This window comes from Bos mutus, chromosome 16, assembly GCF_027580195.1.
Source record: "Bos mutus isolate GX-2022 chromosome 16, NWIPB_WYAK_1.1, whole genome shotgun sequence".
NCBI classification, from domain to species: Eukaryota; Metazoa; Chordata; class Mammalia; order Artiodactyla; family Bovidae; genus Bos; species Bos mutus.
This window is the reverse complement of record NC_091632.1, coordinates 67,103,593-67,123,147: the sequence shown is the minus strand read 5'-3', so window position 1 is coordinate 67,123,147 and position 19,555 is coordinate 67,103,593. Positions and strand designations below refer to the sequence as shown.

The window sequence follows — 19,555 nt, the reverse complement described above, 5'->3', positions numbered from 1 at the left end:
TCCTCTTGAGATACTCAGGGACAAAGATCCAGGTTTTGGAGGACCACTTTGAACACACACACATACATACACTCAAAAGCAGAATGCAGAAATACTGTTTCTCAGTTATTCTGGCTCTTCTTTTTAACACTGCAAAGATTAATCTTTAGAAAAAATGGAGGAATAAAGCAATATTGGTCTGGTAAATGAATGTTGGGGAAGGCCCATATACCAAGAGACATGCAAGGCTTAAAGCTTGAGGCTATAAACCTTCCTCTTTTGAAGGAACTTTTTAGTGTGATAAAAATAGAATCAAACAGCTTAAATAAAGAACATAGTTCATTGAATACTTTGAGTATTGTGCTGTAAAATGAAACTGGATATGAAGGGATGAGGGCTTCCCAGGTAGCTCAGTGGTAAAGAATCCGCCTGCCAATGTAGGAGATGCAGGAGAAGTGGGTTCAATCCCAGTGTCAGGAAGATCCACTGGAGAAGGAAATGGAAGCCCACTCTAGTATTCTTGCCTGGGAAATCCCATGATCAAAGGAGACTGGTGGGCAACAGTCCATGGGGTCACAAAGAGTAGAATATGACTGAGCAAATAAACACACAAAAATGTGAAGGGAAGACTTAGAGGCTAAGTCATGTTGGAATTCCAGTAGAACTTTCTGAGAGATTAAATGTTTCGGCTCATATCTATGAAAGCCATATTTAAAAGATTAGAAGTTTAATAATCGCAGTCAAGGATTTTTCAGTATTCTTCTTTCAGGGTGGAAGTTGAGGACATGAATACAAGGGTACGGTGGGAGATAATAGATTTCCCCATGGATCACATAAGTAAAAAAGAACTTCTACGCTTAAGAACATTGCTTCTAATCGTATAATGAGGGCACTGTTAAATGTAATATAAAAGACCACGATATATAAATTAAGTGTCAAATAAAAAATACATTCTTAATTCTAAATGTAAGTGAAGATTTCTTTCTGATATAAAATTCAGCAGAATCTTTTTGGATTCATCTCCTTGAGTAATGAAAATAAAAACAAAAATAAATGGGACCAAATCAAAGTTACAAGCTTTTGCACTGCAAAGGAAACCATAAACAAAATGAAAAGCAAACCCACAGAATGGGAGAAAATATTTGCAAATGAAGTAACTGACAAGGGATTAATCTCCAAAATTTACAAACAGCTCATGCAGCTCTCTATAAAAAAATAAACAACCTAATCAAAAAATGGGCAGAAAATCTAAATAGACATTTCTCCAAAGAAGACATATAGATGGCCAAGAGGTATATAAAAGATGCTCAACATTGATAATTATTGCTGCTGCTGCTGCTAAGCCGCTTTAGTCGTGTCCGACTCTGTGCGACCCCATAGATGGCAGCCCACCGGCTCCCCCATCCCTGGGATTCTCCAGGCAAGAACACTGGAGTGGGTTGCCATTTCCTTCTCCAATGCATGAAAGTGAAAAGTGAAAGTGAACTCGCTCAGTCGTGTCCAACTCTTAGCGACCCCATGGACTGCAGCCCACCAGGCTTCTCCGTCCATGGGATTTTCCAGGCAAGAGTAGTGGAGTGGGGTACCATTGCCTTCTCCATGATAATTATTAGAGAAATGCAAATTTAAAAAAATTAGTATCACCTCACACCAGTCTGAGTGGCCATCATCAAACATTCTATAAACAATATATGCTGGAGAGAATGTGGAGAAAGGGAACCTTCTTATACTGTTCATGGGTATATAAATTGGTACAGCCACTATGGAGAACAGTATGGAGGTTCTTTGTAAAACTAAAAATAAAACTACCATATGGTCCAGCAATCCCAATCCTGGGCATTAGAGTTTTCTAATCTGAAAAAACACAAGCACCTCAATACCCACTGCAGTACTATTTACAATATCCAAGACATAGAAGCAACCTAAATGTCCTTTGACAGAGGAAAGGATATAGAAGATGTGGTCATATATACAAGGGACTGTTACTCAGCCATAAAAAAATGAAAGAATGACATATGCCACATTATAGATGGACTTAGAGATTAAATTTCTAAGTGAAGTCAGATAAAGACAAATATCATGATATCACTTATATGTGGAATCTAAGAAAAAAATGATACAAATGAGCTTATTTGCAAAATATAAACAGACCCACAGACTCAGAGAACAAATTTATGGTTACCAAAGATGAAATGTAGGGGAGGAGGGGTCAATTAGGAGCTTGGGATTAACATATACAAACTATATATAAAATATAAAGCCTTGTTGATAGTCAACAAGGACCTACTGTATAGCATAGGAACTCTACTCAACATTCTGCAATGACTTATATGGGAAAAAATGGATATATGAAATGCATGACTGAATCACTTTGCTGTGCACCTGAAAGGAATACAACATTGTAAACCATCTATATTCCAATATAAACAAAAATTAAGTTAAAAACGAAGATTTCTTTAATTCATACATTGCTTATTTCTTAGTCATAGGAGAAATTTGAACATTGATAGTGAGAAAATATTACATTCTATTCATTTATGAAGATTCTTCTGGAGTTTCATTAAAATATGTTTGCCTCCCCTTATTTAGGTATTTTGGGTATCCTCTGTAAGATAACCTTCATGTAAATTGGGCTTCCAAAACCGGAAGCGTAGAAACTGATCTGGTCTTTGAAAATGATGCCTTATGTTGTCCAGTTTTTCTTCCTTGTGAGGGGTTTGCATATTTAGGACAGTCATCGCACATTTTGAAAACCATGTGTGTTTCACTCCCAAGACCATAATGTTTCATCTTTCCCATGAAATCCCTTCAGTCAAGGTTTCCTGCTGACCTCCCAGAGCATTTCATTCTGTCTTTCCTATTTTGTTAATATCTGCTACCTGCCCATCATTCTGCTCAATGCTGGGGAGAGTCAGGGCTGCCAACTAATATCTATGAGACATAATTTGATTAATTTGGGGTTTTACAGATCTTTACTAAGATTAAACTTTTTTAAATAAAATAATAATAGTTATTACAAAAATAAAAAAGAGAGAATTACATGAAGCAAAATGTAAAACTGTCTCCTCTCCTTACAGGTAGCCTTATTGATAAGGGCAGAGAAGTTCCTTGTCCCAATATATCTCCTCTCTATACTTACGATATTCTAGAACTTTTTATACAAATAGAATCACATTTACAAACTTTCCAGAGCATTTCTTGCTTAACACTTTTGATGTATGATGTTTTCATGTGTTGTGGTTTGTGGCCAGTAGGTGGTGGGGTCTGGGATCTGAATCCCAGTGTGGTGAATATTACAGGCTGTAACCCACTGCTTCGCTTACTTTTTAGTGCTCAATTCTCATCTCTGCAATATTATTAGAGAGAAAGCTCCCTGAGAGAAGGACCATGCTGTTTTTTGTATCTTCTATAGAACATAAGGCTATGCCAGGTACAAAGAAAGCTCTCAGGAGATAGAAGGTAAATTGAATTAAGGGTGGTATGGGCCAGAGGAGGCCAGCCCTGAAAAATCACCATTGAGTTATAGTGCATGTGATGTATATGTATAATTATATCTATATATCTAGATAGGTATATCTAGAAATTAAATTTTCTTTTTCCTCAAAGAGTCAATAATATCATATTTACATATGTGACATGTCTAATTTTATCTGAGCTTCATCCCTGTGAGGTGCAGAGGGAAACATTTAATACTTCCATTTAATGGGTTTGGAAGTCATGCAAAGAGAGATTCAGTTACTTTTTGGCAGTAACACAGATTAACTATGATCTGAACACTGGTCTCCAGTATCCCCTATACTTAGTTCAGTATCCTGTCCCCATGACTACTTTGCAACTTTTGCACTTAACAATTCCCATATATTTAAGCATCTGCTGCTGCTGCTGCTAAGTCACTTCAGTAATGTCCAACTCTGTGCGACCCCATAGATGGCAGCCCACCAGGCTCCCCCGTCCCTGAGATTCTCCAGGCAAGAACACTGGAGTGGGCTGCCATTTCCTTCACCAATGCATGAGAGTGAAAAGTGAAAGTGAACTTGCTCAGTCGTGTCCAACTCTTAGCGACCCCATGGACTGCAGCCTACCAGGCTCCTCCGCCCATGGGATTTTCCAGGCAAGAGTACTGGAGCGGGGTGCCATTGCCTTCTCCGATTTAAGCATCAAGTAAAGAAAAATGATAAGCCAGCTAAGAAAATTAATGTCAACATATTAACCATATAAGTACCTATTCTTAAACACAATGGAATATTTCAGCCATAAAAAGGAACAAAATTGGGTTCAATGTACAGCCATGGATAGACATAGAGATGTCATACAGAATGAAGTCAGAAAGAGAAAAACATATATTAATGCAAATATGTGGAATCCAGGAAAATAGTAGAGATGATCTAATTTGCAAAACAGAAATTGAGACACAGACATAGAGATCAAGCATATGGATACCAAGGGTGAAGGGAGGGTGACAGGATGAATAGGGAGATAGGGATTGTCATATATACACTATTGATGCTCTGCATAAAATAGATACCCAAAGGGAAAAAATAGATAACAAGTAAGATCCTACTTTATAACACAGGGAATTCTACTCCATGCTCTGTGGTGACCTAAATGGGACAGGAAATCCAAAAAAGAGGGGATATATGTATATGTCTACTGCTGCTGCTGCTAAGTCGCTTCAGTCGTGTCCGACTCTGTGACCCCATAGATGGCAGCCCACCAGGCTCCCCCATCCCTGGGATTCTCCAGGCAAGAACACTGGAGTGGGTTGCCATTTCCTTCTCCAACGCATGAAAGTGAAAAGTTAAAGTGAAGTCACTCAGTCGTGTCTGACTCTTAGCGACCCCATGGACTACAGCCTACCTGGACCATAAAGAAGGCTGAGCATTGAAGAATTGATACTTTTGAATTGTGGTGCTGGAAAAGACTCTTAAGAGTCCTTGGACAGCAAGGAGATCAAAACAGCCAATCCTGAAGGAAATCAACTCTGAATATTCACCGAAAGGACTGATGCTGAAGCTGAAGCTCCAATATTTTGGCCACCTGACGTGAAGAGCCAACTCATTGGCAAAGACCCTGATGCTGGGAAAGATTGAAGGCAAAAGGAGAAAGGGACATCAAAGGACGAGATGGTTAGATAGTATCACTAACTCAATGGACGTAAGTTTGAGAAAGCTCCAGGAGATAGTGAAGGACAGGGAAGCCTGGTGAGCTACAACTCATGGGGTTGCAAAGAGTCGGACATGATTTAGCAGTTGAACAACAACAATGGCTAATTCACTTTGCTCTACAGTAGAAACTATTAATAACAGACCATTGTAAAGCAGGTACACCTCAATAAAAATTAATTTAAAAATCTAAGTACCTGTTATTCTTTTTTTTTTTCTTTTTCTAAAGTTCTTACCATCACTGTGAAAGCATGCACAGCAGAGAAGTTCAAGGTCGGGTCATCAGTTTTCTGTTGGTAAACCACACGATACTGGAAGATGATGCCATTGGGAGAGTCTGGCTCGGTCCAGTTCAACAGAACTGAATGGGCACCGGTGACTTGAGCCCAAGGTGCCAGGAAATCTTGAGGTGGGGCTTCCAGAGTTCGTGCTGATGACCACGGACTCTCCACAGAGCCCCTGGAGTTACAGGCTCTGACCCGATACTCATAGAGCGTGAAAGGCCTCAAAGTGTCTGCATCGTCAATAAATTCAAGGGCTCCTTCTGACCAGACAAACACAAGGGATTCCTCTTCAATGCCAGTAGGACGTCTGAAAGGAAACCAGGAAGGAGTCAGTGACACCGCACACTCTCTTGAGTTTGTGGACAGAGTAAGAAATTGCTTTTTAGAAGAATTCGTTACAAACTCAATTTTTCAACAGTCCCGTTAACAAAATGAACATGGTAAGTCTAATAATACGAGTTTGCTTCGGAACTCTTTAAAGGGCAAAAGTCAAATTTATTTCAGATGGCTTCTCCAAAACCTAGTAAAAAGCAGAGTATGCTCAAAATATTCTTTCAACTATCTAAGAAAGGAATTTAGTCCCATCTTTAGATTTTACTGATGTCAAAATTGGGGCTCATGAAGTCAGACAGAAAAAAACAAGTAACTATCACTTTGTTGTACATCTGAAACTAACAGAACATTTTAAATCAATTATATTTCAACCTTCCCCCCCCACACCCCCAAAAACCCCTAAGGCCCATGCAAACTCTTCTGGGACTCAATATATAGAGCATCGGAGAAGGAAACAGCAACCCACTCCAGTATTCTTGCCTGGAGAATCCCATGGACAACAGAGCCTGGCGAGCTACAGTCTAGGGGGTTGCAGAGTTGAACACGACTGAGCAACTAACACCCACACACACACACATAGAGCATTAAATGTCTAAGTAAGAGAAATGGAATTGTCACTTGTTAGAATGACCCCAAATATGTTATATGATATTTCATTTGGAACAGACACTTGCTAATCTGGGTATAAAATCATGATGCAGACCTGACCAGAATGGGAAGTTTCCAAGGAATTGTGGTTGGTTTCTTTCTGTGTTACCAGCATTTGAACCCAGTAAGCTCAATAAAACTTTTTTAAAAAATTAAAGTATAGTTAATTTACAAAGGGGTGTTAATTTCTACTATACAGCAAAGTGATTCGGTAGATACATTCTTTTCTATATCCATTTCCATTACGGTATATCTGAGACTACTGAATATAGTTCCCTGTGCTTTACAGTAGGACCTCGTGGTTTATCTATTCTACATATAACGGTTTGCAAGTACGAACCCCAAACTTCCAGTCCAAGTAATTTTTTGAATGAATGGCCCAAAGTCATATAATTCCATGAGTTTTCTGCATCTTTGCCTCATCTCTATCAACCCTTCTTTCCTATGAGGGTAAGTATTCTAGGATGGGGAAGAATTATACCCAAGGGATGACCCTTTCCTCATTTTGCTTTATCTCCAGTTAAAAGATTGATGAATAAATGAGTATTTTCCAGGCTGTTAGGGGTATTTAATTAACTCACTCTTCAGATGCTGGCATGTTCACATGCTGCCATATCAGATTAACCATCAAAATGGAAAGGGTTATTAAGACAAAGTAAATGACAGTACCTTTCAAGAAAAGGCAGGATATTTAAAATCTTTGGCTTTGAGAATTTGATGATACTCAAGTTGATAAGTCACTATGACCTGGGAAAGAGCAATGACAGTCTACCTGCTGGAGGCTGTGAAGAACTCACAGATAATCCCAGTGACCTGCAATTACGGTTCAACAACCCACCTCATGACTCCTTGCCACCATACTGGGCCAGACTCTGCACCCCGTACAGGTGTGCAGGGTTCGGCCTTTGTACTTGCTGCTGACACCAGGTACCAGGTGCATCAGTGGGATGGATCCATTCTAATGAGGACCACAGGGCTCACAGCCAAAAACTCCTCTCGGTAAGTTTTTCAAAAGGTGTTTGCTGAGAATACAATGCAGCAGACAAACACCTGAACCTCTATGGGAAAATAAAATGGTCTGTTTTGTCTGGCTTCAAACTTTCTATGACAATTGAATGAATTTTTGTTAAACTCTCATGAATTCCTACATTGAGGTGTAGCCACAGTTGTCATAAAACTGACATTCTATTAAAACAGAAAAGAAAAAACAAAACAAAAAGGAAAAAAAGTAGGAGAAAACATAAAAAATTAAAAGAAAGAACACACACACACAATGGATATTCTTTGTTTTTACTTTTTTAATGGAAGGATAAGTGCTTTGCAGAATTTTGTTGTTTTCTGTCAAACCTCAACATGAATCAGCCATAAGATATACACATATCCCCTCCCTCCTGAACCTTCATCCCATCTCCCTTCCCATCCCACCCCTCTAGGTTGATACAGAGCCCCTGTTTGAGTTTCCTGAGCCATACAGCAAATTTCCATTGTGGATATTCTTTTAAAAATTGCCTGAAAGTGTAAATTTTAAAAATCTGTACTATGTAAGAGATAAAGTATTATGTTAACCCCAAATTTATCCACAAAAATAGTTGGAGGATGCAGCCTGGTTAAATATTCAGTTCTGATAAGAAATAATTAATATTATAGTGAGGTAACCATTGGAAGGACTGATGCTGAAGCTGAAACTCCAACACTTTGGCCACCTCATGCGAAGAGTTGACTCATTGGCAAAGACTCTGATGCTGGGAGGGATTGGGGGCAGGAGGAGAAGGGGACGACAGAGGATGAGATGGCTGGATGGCATCACCAACTCGATGGACATAAGTGGGTAAACTCCGGGAGTTGGTGATGGACAGGGAGGCCTGGCGTGCTGCGATTCATGGGGTCGCAAAGAGTTGGACACGACTGAGTGACTGAACTGAACTGAACCATTTCATCTGTGGTATTTTTTTAAAAAATAGGACATTTTTATGTCTGAATGAACTCTGAATAGAAGATGTTGAATAGACAACAATTTTTTCTAATTTATTTAAGATGTAAGCTTCAACTGTTCATTTAACTGGAAATGTTTCCTCCGGAACAGTCTGTGTGCAGGAAAACCACATTTCCGGTTCTCTCTGAAGAGCCAAATAGTTGCCTCTGCTTAAGCTCATGTGGGAGATACTTCAGTAATTCCCTCTTCTAATTCAAGTTAATTTAATGTTGCTTAACACTTAAGAAGAAAACAAAAATAATTATTAAACCAGGAACTATATATTTAAAGGGCATTCATACTTATGTTGTCTTCATGTAGTATAACCTTTTAAAGAACTCCCTACCCTCTTGGAATGCCAATAGTTCTTAGTGTTTATCTTCAAAAGCAATTAAAATAAAATCCTATAATTTAACACATTTCCCATAACAATTTAAGATTATGAGACTGCCAACCTTACCTTATGAAGAATATTAAGAATACTCTGAATTTAAATAAATAACCAGAAACACGTATAGTCACAGGAGATGGGTTGTAGGCCTTGCCACACCATTAAATGACCTTGGGAAAACTCCCCTGTATTCTCTAGTTTCCATTTTACTTTGTAAACTGGAGTAAATGAACTTATAGCACATAATGTCGAGAATTTTGGTAAGAATTAAATAATTCTTATTTAATTATGCACATGAAAATCACTGGATCAAATATAATACATAATACAAAGGAAGTTATCATTGAAATGATGTCCAAAGCCATAAGAGGGTGTAGAGAAAAGAGAACCCTCCTACACTGTTGGTGGGAAGGTAAATCGGTGCAGCCACTATGGAGAATTATATGGAGGTTCCTTCAGAAACTAAAACTAGAATTACCATATGATTCTTGCAATCTTCTGAGTATAAATCTGGGAAAGACAAAAACTCTAATTTGAAAAGATACCTGCACTCCAGTTTTCACTGCAGTCTTATTTATAATAGTCAAGACATGGAAGCAACCTAAATGTCCATCAAAAGATTAATGGATAAAGAAGATGTGGTACATATATACAATGGGATATTAATCAGCCATAAGGAAGGATGAAATACTGCCTTACAGGGCCTAGAGATTATCATACTAAGGGAAGCAAGTTCAGTTCAGTTCAGTCACTCAGTCGTGTCCGACTCTTTGCGACCCCATGAATCGCAGCACACCAGGCCTCCCTGTCCATCACCAACTCCTGGAGTTTACTCAGACTCATGTCTATCAAGTCAGTGATGCCATCCAGCCATCTCATCCTCTGTCATCCCGTTCTCCTCCTTCCCCCAATCCCTCCCAGCATCAGGGTCTTTTCCAAGGGAAGCAAGTTAGACAAAGACAAATACTGCTTGATATCACTCATACGTGAAAACTAAAATGTGATACAAATAAACTTATTTATAAACAGGAATAGACTCACAGATATAGAAAACAAACTTATGGTTACCAAGAGGGAGAGATGAGGGGGAGGGATAAATTAAGAATTTGGGATTAAAATATACACACTACTATATATAAAATAAATAACAAGGTCCTACTGTATAGCACAGGGACTATATTCAATATCTTGTAATAAACCATAATGGAAAAGGATCTGAAAAGAATATATATATGTATATGTACATACATATATATGTGTGTATATATATATATATATACATATAAAACTGAATCAATTTGCTGTACACCAGAAACTAACACAACACTGTAAATCAACTATACTTCAATTAAAAAGAAGAAATGATGTCCACAGCCAATACTGAGGAAGACAAATCCAGCAGTCATGTAAAGGCTGCATTGAACAGGGAGTGACAGCATGTCACCACACAATGAAGTCATCTCAACAGTCTATGTGAGCATAAATGTGAATCCTGAACGAGGCTGCTGGTAGAGGAAGTGGAAACACAGGTGATTTAAAAAATGCTTTGGAAAGTCTGAATCATCCCACTTTCCTGAGTGAGTGTCTGCTCTGGAGCTGGGGGGAAAGACTTCAAATGCCTTCCAAAAATTTTAAAGCTTAATTGCATTTAAAACTCTTCAGTGATTTGTCATGGAACTGGCCTGTGTTTATCACTCCAGATTCACCTTCTGAGATTTCTATTCCAATTTTACTTTCTGGTCAAAATCCAATGCTTAAAAAACCATCCAATCCTTGCCCATGTTTCCCTTGTATTCCATGATATTCCATGCTTCCATGCTTGGATATCTGTTAATCCTGTTCTGCAATGCCTTGCTCCGTTCTTCTTCATTTTTCTCCTCCTCTCTATAGGCTAACTCCAAATCAGCTTGTAAAACTCTACCCTCATTTTGTCCAGTAAGTCTTTCCTTTGCTTTTCTCTCAAACAGGGTTATGCATTTTTTGCACCGACAGCTGTTCAATCATGTCCAACTCTTTGAGACCCCATAGACTGAACCCTGCCAGTCTTCTCTGCCCATGGGGATTCTCCAGGCAAGTATACTGGAATGGGCTGCCATTCCCTTCTCCCGGGGGTCTTCCCAGGTCTCCTTAATTTCAGACAGATTCTTTATCATCTGAGCCACTGGGGAAGCCTCAAACAGGGTTATAATATCCTCCTATGTGCTCAGCCTTTTCCTTATGGACTCACTTGTCACCATGTATTATAACAGACTTTCCTTTTTTATATGTCTCCTCCTATCCCTCAAGCTCCCTGCAGGCAAGGACTCTACTTATTCTCCCACACACTCTCAGCACCTAGTGAAGCGTGGCACACGGTAGTAGACAATGAGTATTTTTTGAAGCAGTGACTGGATAACCAACTGGTTGACTAGAGTCCAAAATTTTGGTTCCAAGAAGAACCAGAGGAATGTTCTCATTATTAAGTTATTGTTTCTCAACTCTAAACCTACCCTTCTATATTTGGCTTTATGACAACACCATCATCTACGTTTCTGCTCTACTGGCTGACTCTATGTTGAGCTCTGCCAATAGGGGGTGCCAGAGGGTGACGCCAGAGAACTGAAAGGGAAAAGGAACTGGCTCCTCCCTATCTGCTTCCTGCTTGCCTGCTGATTACATAAGGTTCTCTCCAAGAAGGATTTTTCACCTTGGAGGAGGTAGATCCTTCTCCCTTGGAAGCAGATGATTCAAGTGTGACATTTTCCCAACACTTGGAAAGCCAGCTTTATCCCATGCCTCCTCCTACAGACACCTGCATCACCTGGTGGATGCCTGCCCCACACCCCACAACCCTGCCTCCTTGAATGTCTGGGTCCCAGCATCAGAACTGCTCCTCTCTAATCTTCTGAGTTTTAATAATTCAAGCTACTTCTCTTTGTTGCCTCAGTCCTATAGGTATTAGCTCTTTCCTGCAGTTGCCATCTCCATGATATCTTGAGTTCTCTTTTCATCTTTCAGTTACCTAGTCAACAAATTGACACCCAGTTAGTAATTCTTTACATTAAATTCTCTCTGTTAAAATAACTGGTGTGGTTTTTCTTTCTTGAGCAGACTTTGATTGCTATAGAAAATGAGGATGATGCTCACAGAAAGAGGGAAATAAGAAAATCATAAAGAGGGTGATGATAGAGTTGCATCTGGACTCACTGAACTTATCATTTTGTCTTTATCACACAATATTACATATTGACTGTAAAAAGTAACTAGAAAATACAGATGAGCAAAAAATTCAAGAATTGTCCATAACCTATCTCTGGGCGATGAACACTGTTAACTTTCTTTTGGTGTTTAACTTTCCAGACGTTTTTTTTGTGCACATATAAATGTAAAAAGATTTTATATATTTAAAGAAAAACAGAATCATACTAGGTGTTCTGTAGTACAATCTTCTTTTATTATCATTAATGCCTTTCTTTATCCTGAAATATAAATATATAACTGCCAGATTTGTCTTCCAAAGCATGGCTATGAATGGTTAACCGTGGATAACTTCCTATTTTTAAAAATCATGCTTTATGTTTAACACAGTGCTTTCACATACATGATTTAATTCCCATGAAATTCTAGATGTTATTTTCTATGTTCATTAGCCTAACTTACATAAAAATGAAGCCTAGGGAAAATAGTGACTTGCCCAAGGTTACGTAACTAGTAAGTGGCAGATCCAGGGCCTGGAAGCTGTATCTTCTGACTGCAAATGCCACGCTCTAATCAATCACGTTGTTTCTCTGTTTTACCCCAAACCTTCAATGGTTCTCATCGTTTTCAAATCAAAAACCTAAACTCCTTAACCTAGCATTCAAAGTCTTCCAAAATCTAGAATCAAGCAGATCTTCTAAATTTTCCCTACATATAACAAATCTCCAGCTAAGCCTGACTGCTGCTGATGCTGCTGCCGAGTCGCTTCAGTTGTGTCCCACTCTGTGCAACCCCATAGACGGCAGCCCACCAGGCTTCCCCATCTCTGGAATTCTCCAGGCAAGAACACTGGAGTGGGTTGCCATTTCCTTCTCCAATGCATGAAAGTGAAAAGTCAAAGTGAAGTCGCTCAGTTGTGTCCAACTCTTAGCGACCCCATGGATTGCAGCCTACCAGGCTCCTCCACCCATGGGATTTTCCAGGCGAGAGTACTGGAGTGGGTGCCATTGCCTTCTCCGAGCCTGACTGCTACTGGGACCCTATAACTTCAGTGTTGGGAATTTTGCTTATTCCATTAATTTTATTCACCTGAGGTATCTTTGCCATCAGGTAATGCCTGCTAATATTTTATCTACCACAAATGAAACAATACAAAGTCCTGAAATGAGTAAGATGACACATGGGAATTTTGTATACGTGGCATTTCCAATCAGTAAATTATAAAATAATGTTGACAAATTGTATGTGTACTCAGTCACTAAATCATGTCTGACTAAGATTCCCCAGACTGTAGCCTGCCAGGCTCCTCTTTCCGTGGGATTTCCCAAGCAAGAATACTGGAGTGGGTTGCCATGTCCTTTTCCAGGTGATCTTCCCGGCCAGGGTTTCCTGCATTGCAGGCAGATACTTTACCGTCTGAGCCACCACCAGAGCTTTGAGGGATGGGCAGAATGGGGCAAAGGGGTAAAAACTTCTAGTATAAAAGAAATAAGTGTAACATACAACATGGTGACCAGACCAATAATATTACATCGCAAATTTGAAAGTCGCTAAGAAAGTAAAAAAATTCTCAAAAGTACAAAATTTGTAACTTTGAATGGTGACAGTTGGTAACTAGATTAATTGTGGTCATCATACTGAAATGTACACTAATGTTGAATCATTATGTTGAACTCTTGAAACTAATATAATGTTGTTTGTTAATTGCACTTCAAGTAAACAAAACAAAATCCAGTCTACATTTAGATATAAGAAATAGCGCCATAAAAGCATAGGAAAAATAATTGATGTTATTTTAATATGATCACTTAATATACATGAATATAGGTAAATTAATAAGAAACTGTCCAAACGAAAATAGTCTAAGGATATATACTATACTATATACACACAAATATCAAACATATATTTGAAATAAATAGTGTGGCTTATTATAACTAAAATTTTAATTAAAACAATAATAATATGCCACTTAAAATACTGAACTTGCAAAGATTTGAAAGATTGTTGTTTAAATATTGATAGGAGATTTCAGAATTAGAAATTCTTACATCCCATTTTTGAAAGACCGTTTAGTAATCTCTAAGCTTCCAGGGTGGTGCAGTGGTAAAGAATCTACCTGCCAATGCAGGAGATACAAGAGACGTGGGTTTGATCACTGGGTTATGAAGATCCTCTGGAGTAGGAAATGGCAACCCACTCCATATTCTTGTCTGGAGAATCCCATGGATAGAGGAGCCTGGCGGGTTACAGTTCATGGGGTTGCAAAGACTTGGACATGACTGAGAATGAAGGTTGCTGCTGCTGCTGCTGCTGCTAAGTCACTTCAGTGGTGTCCGACTCTGTGTGACCCCATAGACAGCAGCCCACCAGGCTCCCCCGTCCCTGGGATTCTCCAGGCAAGAACACTGGAATGGGTTGCCATTTCCTTCTCCAATGCATGAAAGTAAAAAGTGAAAGGGAAGTCGCTCAGTTGTGTCCGACTCTTAGCGACCCCATGGACTGCAGCCTACCAGGCTCCTCCGCCCATGGGATTTGCCAGGCAAGAGTACTGGAGTGGGGTGCCATCGCCTTCTCCAGAGAATGAAGGTTAACAACCTCTAAAAGTTTAAAATGAACAAAATTGGATTCTGCACTTCTAGTACTAAGGATAATCTTCCATATGCTTATGGTAAAGATATTTTTGGAGAATCGCTTTTGTAATGAAAACCTGGAAATCATCTATTTTGCCATCAATAGGGGACTGATTAAATAATACAAGATACATATTCATATAATAAAATATTGTTGAGTCTAAAAAAATAAGAGGTGTGTGTATCTAAATGCAGAAATAGAATTTGAACAATTCCTTTATGTAAGGGAAATTAAAAATAGAAAACATTAATGTTACATATATTAAAATGAATAATAGTTATCTATCAATGGGAATTATATACAACATGCATAAGTCATAAAAAAGGCATTAACAACCTCTGTAATATTCTATACTGTCAAAATTTTTTTTCCAAAAAAGTACTTCTAATTTAAATAGTCATTACATTTTTATTTTGTAAAGCCAAGTCTTAATGACATTAACTTTATCCAAGAATTCTCCATCAATAAAAGTGTTCCATAAATATTTCAGGAAGAATTCTTTTCTCCTGTATATTTTTTCACATTAAATAAAATGTGACAAACACTTATAGTTCTCACATAATATTGCTTGTTTTTCTGTTTGTTTAGTTTGACTTACATCTCCTACTATAGTAAAGGTCCTTTGTAATAGAGCCCAGATCTTACAGTAGAAATAAACATTATCATCCATTATCCATCCATCTGTCTATATCTATCAGCTCTATCTATCTTCACATCCATACTTCCTTTCCACATAACACAAATTGATTGCATAAAAATGCCTTTACCTTTCAATCAATGCCCCCTTTTTCTTCGTTTACTCAATCAGCTTAATTACTCATTCTAAGAAATATTATTTATGGTACCCTGCTTGAAATATTCTTCCATATCATCTGTCCATTCAAACTATCTCAGATTTTAGCCTTCAAAACCTTACTGAGCTTTTTAGAATACTCAATTACTTGAACTTGGAAGGCTCATCAGTTTTTACTTTAACAGTGTTTAGCAGGTGTTGGTGTTTGTATATTTTTGTCTTTTATTGACACTGATCAAATCTTTTTTTTTTTAATTAGAGGCTGCTTTTGAGAATTAAAAACCCATGCATTTTTGTCTCTCTCAAAATAGAAGCTCCTAGTGGGAGATCATTTTTATTATGTGTCTTATAAAGTCTTAAGAAAGAGTGTTTAGTGGATTTTGTAAATGAAAGTTGCATTTTGTGGGTGAATTTTGCCATTTACAAGATTACAGATATAAAATAAAGGGGAAATGCTGAAGAAGCTTTATTATACAAGCCATACTTGAATAAAGCCTAAGATGGCCTTATTTATAACTCTATCAGTAAACAGTTTGCAAAACACTAACATAAAATTTGTCTCTAATGTAGGAAATCTCTTTTGTAACTCACATGTGGTCAACAAAGTAGCCTAAATAATATATCAAACCAGCAGGTGAACTAACCAGAAGCAATTGCATTAATAGTCTCTTCCTTATTAGGTTATTTTTTGTTTTAGTTTTTAAAGTCATAAATAGCTTATATGCTTATTAGGGCAGACCTCCCCGCCCTACCCCTGCCTTAAAATACTGAGGGAAAATGCTTTAGGGAGTGGGAGTGAGCAAAGAGAAACATTTTCAAGAAGGGATTGGCAAACTGACTTCCTGCAACTTAAAGAAAATATCTGCATAGGTCAAATCCCATCTTTGATTTGAGCTAAATGGATTTCCTTTGGTGGTGATAGAAGAAAGAAGAGGCTCATGATGAAGCAGAAATTACATGCCATAACCTCCCCAGAAAGCCCGCAGGCTCATGGCTATAACCATATGAGGGGCTCTATGGAGTCCCAGAATGAAAAAGAACTATGTGTCTCCATTCTATTTCAGTCCTTACAAATTTCTGATTTTTTTTTTGCAGCTATCTAAGAAAAATTTGATATTGTTGTTGTCTAAGCACATTTAAACTTCAGCTGAAATAACTGCCAAGTGATTCATGCCTATGTAGGTGAACATAACGATTGTATCTGAAGCCCCAGCGCGCCATTTTCATTTCACTTTAAATAAAAAACAAAATGTATCTATGTCAGTCAGTGCCCTTCTGCTGTACTCAGAGGTATCAAACAGGCTACAATTATGATTGTGAAGTGATTGTGTCACATTGGAGGAAGGTTTATTGCTTTTGAGTCTGCTAGGCAGTAACACATTCTGTTTCATATTACTCTTTATATCATTGTTTGGCTGTGACTAGAATAATCAAATGCCATCAAATGCTGTCAAATTCAATTTACAGTATTTTTCATTGAAGCAGGCTTTCTGCATTATATTTCCTGTTTTCCCTTTCTATAGCTGCCACGGAATAGTCACTGTAATCATGAGCTTTATTTACAAAACCAACAGAGTGAAGCCACATCCTGGTCTATAACAGATACTTTATTTCCCTTTATTCAGAATAGGAATTTGATGTGCTTTTCTCATACAATTAGCATTAAGTAGATGAAAGAAAACTATTCCAAGAGGATGAACATTTTAGAGGCTGCTCTAACGTGCTTAGTGTAAAATGTAAATTCACATTAGCCAGTTTTACATGTTTGTGTGTATTTGAATCAGAAATATTATTCTTCAAATTAATGTTTGCGGAGAGGAAAACATTTTGCTTGCTCATTCTGGGCAATGTCATTTACATATAGAGAAATGCAATAATACTTTCATCTATCACAATCTTCCTACGAACCCAGACATGAAGAATGTTCTAAATCAAAGGGTTTTACCATCTGAAGTTACAAGAGGAGCCTAAACTAAGTTTCACGATGTGTCTAGGGTGCTGGACGGCTAGGCTGCAGGAGAGACTAACAAAGGATGCTCAAGTGGGATGGGGATCTGAGAAAACATGTGGGCTTTGTACGCCTGATGTAAATATATGGCTTTTGGAAAGGGGTTTTCATCTGCAAAAGCTTTATGTCTGCCTGTGTGTGTCTTAGAAAGTGTCTTTTCTGTTTCACTGCTATGATCTGAATGAATGTGTTCCCCCCAATTAATATATTGAAATCCTAACCACCCAGGTGGTGATATTAGGAGGTGACCAGGTCATGAGGGTGGAGTCCTCATGCACGGGATTAGTGCCCTGACAAAAGAGTCCCCGCACGACCCCCCGCCACTTTTGCCAGGTGAGGACACAGAGAGAATACAGCCATCTGTGAAGCAGGAAGTGAGCCTGCACCAGACAGCAAGCCTGCCAGCACCTTGATCTGAAACTTCTCAGCCTCCAGAACCGTGAGAAATAAATATCTGTTGTTGATAAGTCACCCGAGTTATGGTATTTTTGTTACAGCAAACTGAACGGACTAACACAGGCGGCCAGCTCTCAGTGGTGGGTTCTCTGTTCTCGTCTCTCTGTTTCTGTTTCACTTTCTCCTTTCCTGCTCTTTCTCTTCCTCCTTCTTTTTCCTTCTCTCTGTGTATCTATTTCTTTCCTCTCTCTCTCCTCCTCCTCCTATTTATTCACTATATATGTAAAGAAAACATTAATTTAAAACTATGTCCATGTTGATCAAGTGAAAAATGGATCAAGGAGCACGATGTCCTCAAACCAAACTGCCCAAGGAGTCTCACTCTCTCTGTCTCCCCTCACCCTCCTCATTCTCACTCTCAGTCTTCTCAATCTCTCTTTCCTTCTCTTCCCTCCCCTTGCTCCTTCCCTCTTTTCTTCATTTTCGGTGAATACACTTAATTGATTACGCACATCATGGTGAAAAGAAGTTACACTAACACTATTAAGTCAGCCCAGTGGAAGCCTCAAAACAGAAGGGGCCTTGCAGTGTGAGCCCCTCTCTCTGCAAATGAAAAGTGCCATGTTTTGAAGAAGAGAAAAAGCCCTTCCAATCTCACATATTAGGTGGTGAGAAATAACTAGATTTCTTGTCCTAGACCTGGTTCTTCCTCTGGAATGACTATGGTTCTTGGCCACTGAACCTCCAGAGGATGGCTCTAACTGTCCATCAAAGGGAAGGCTTTGGGGGCTATGAGGTCTCATCTTTCAAAGAGGCTCAAACAAAAACATCACATGTTAGTTGTAGCTTTCTCCCCTTTGATAATGTGTAAAAGTATCCAGTACCAATTTTAGTTTCCAGTAGGTGCTCAAAACACATGAATTCCCATTTATTCCCTTATGGAAATAGAAAACATATTTGAGTCTACAGTACTGGAACAGTACACAATCTTAAATAATTAACAATAATAGTAATAGTCAATGTTACCTGTGAATAAAGTAGTTGATGATGACTCCATTTGGTTTTTTAGGTGGCATCCATTTAACCTCTATGCAAGCTGACCCCAGTGCCTTAAGAATAGGGGAATTTAGATCCATGGGGGCAGCTTCAGCTGTTTTGGCAAACATCCTACTGCTAACTCCACAACCTCCTTGAAAAAAAACAATACCTTTAGTAATTTGTCAAGTAAGAAAAAGAGCTACATGTACACACACAAGGGTAGGAATACCATGAAAATCATTGTATCTGAAATTTTGTATACACAGTTCTACACAGACTTTAGCATTTACATCTCTACAGGATTTGAATATTTAAATAAGAAATTATTTTTGGAAAATTCATTAACCACATTTTTGCATAGGCACAGACAGTAAAGTTTATACCTTGAACTGAGTTTTCTCTAGTTTACTGCAGTTATTTGAGCCAGAAAGTGAAAATATGATTAAAGAAAGTATATGTGTGACCTGCTCTTAATAATAATATCTTCTTTTGCCAATATTTAAAAATGATCGTTCTCTTGATACACAGAAGTCAAATAATGCATTTGAAGGATATGGTTTCAAATTCACAGGATACACAGAGATGCAGAAAGTGATTTTGCTTTTAAATCAAGAAAACTTTAATTTACAGCCATTTCCTTGTGGATTAGCTGAAGATTGGAGCAAGGAAAACAATACTTTCCAACACAAAATGTCTTGGTCTGATTTATAGAAACGCGGGCAAACTGACTCAGTTTTGGA

General features: G+C 38.3%; 1 protein-coding gene across 1 annotated transcript in view; it reads right to left on the bottom strand.

Moving 5' to 3' along the window:
* The window catches only part of USH2A (usherin), a 928,983-nt gene that overhangs the window by 131,265 nt on the left and 778,163 nt on the right, over positions 1-19,555 (bottom strand). The window contains exons 59-60 of the mRNA XM_014481290.2: positions 18,804-18,966; positions 5,378-5,732 (exon numbers count right to left, since the gene is read on the bottom strand). Of these exons, the coding sequence (XP_014336776.2) occupies positions 5,378-5,732; positions 18,804-18,966 (518 nt within the window). The remainder of the gene's footprint in view (positions 1-5,377; positions 5,733-18,803; positions 18,967-19,555) is intronic.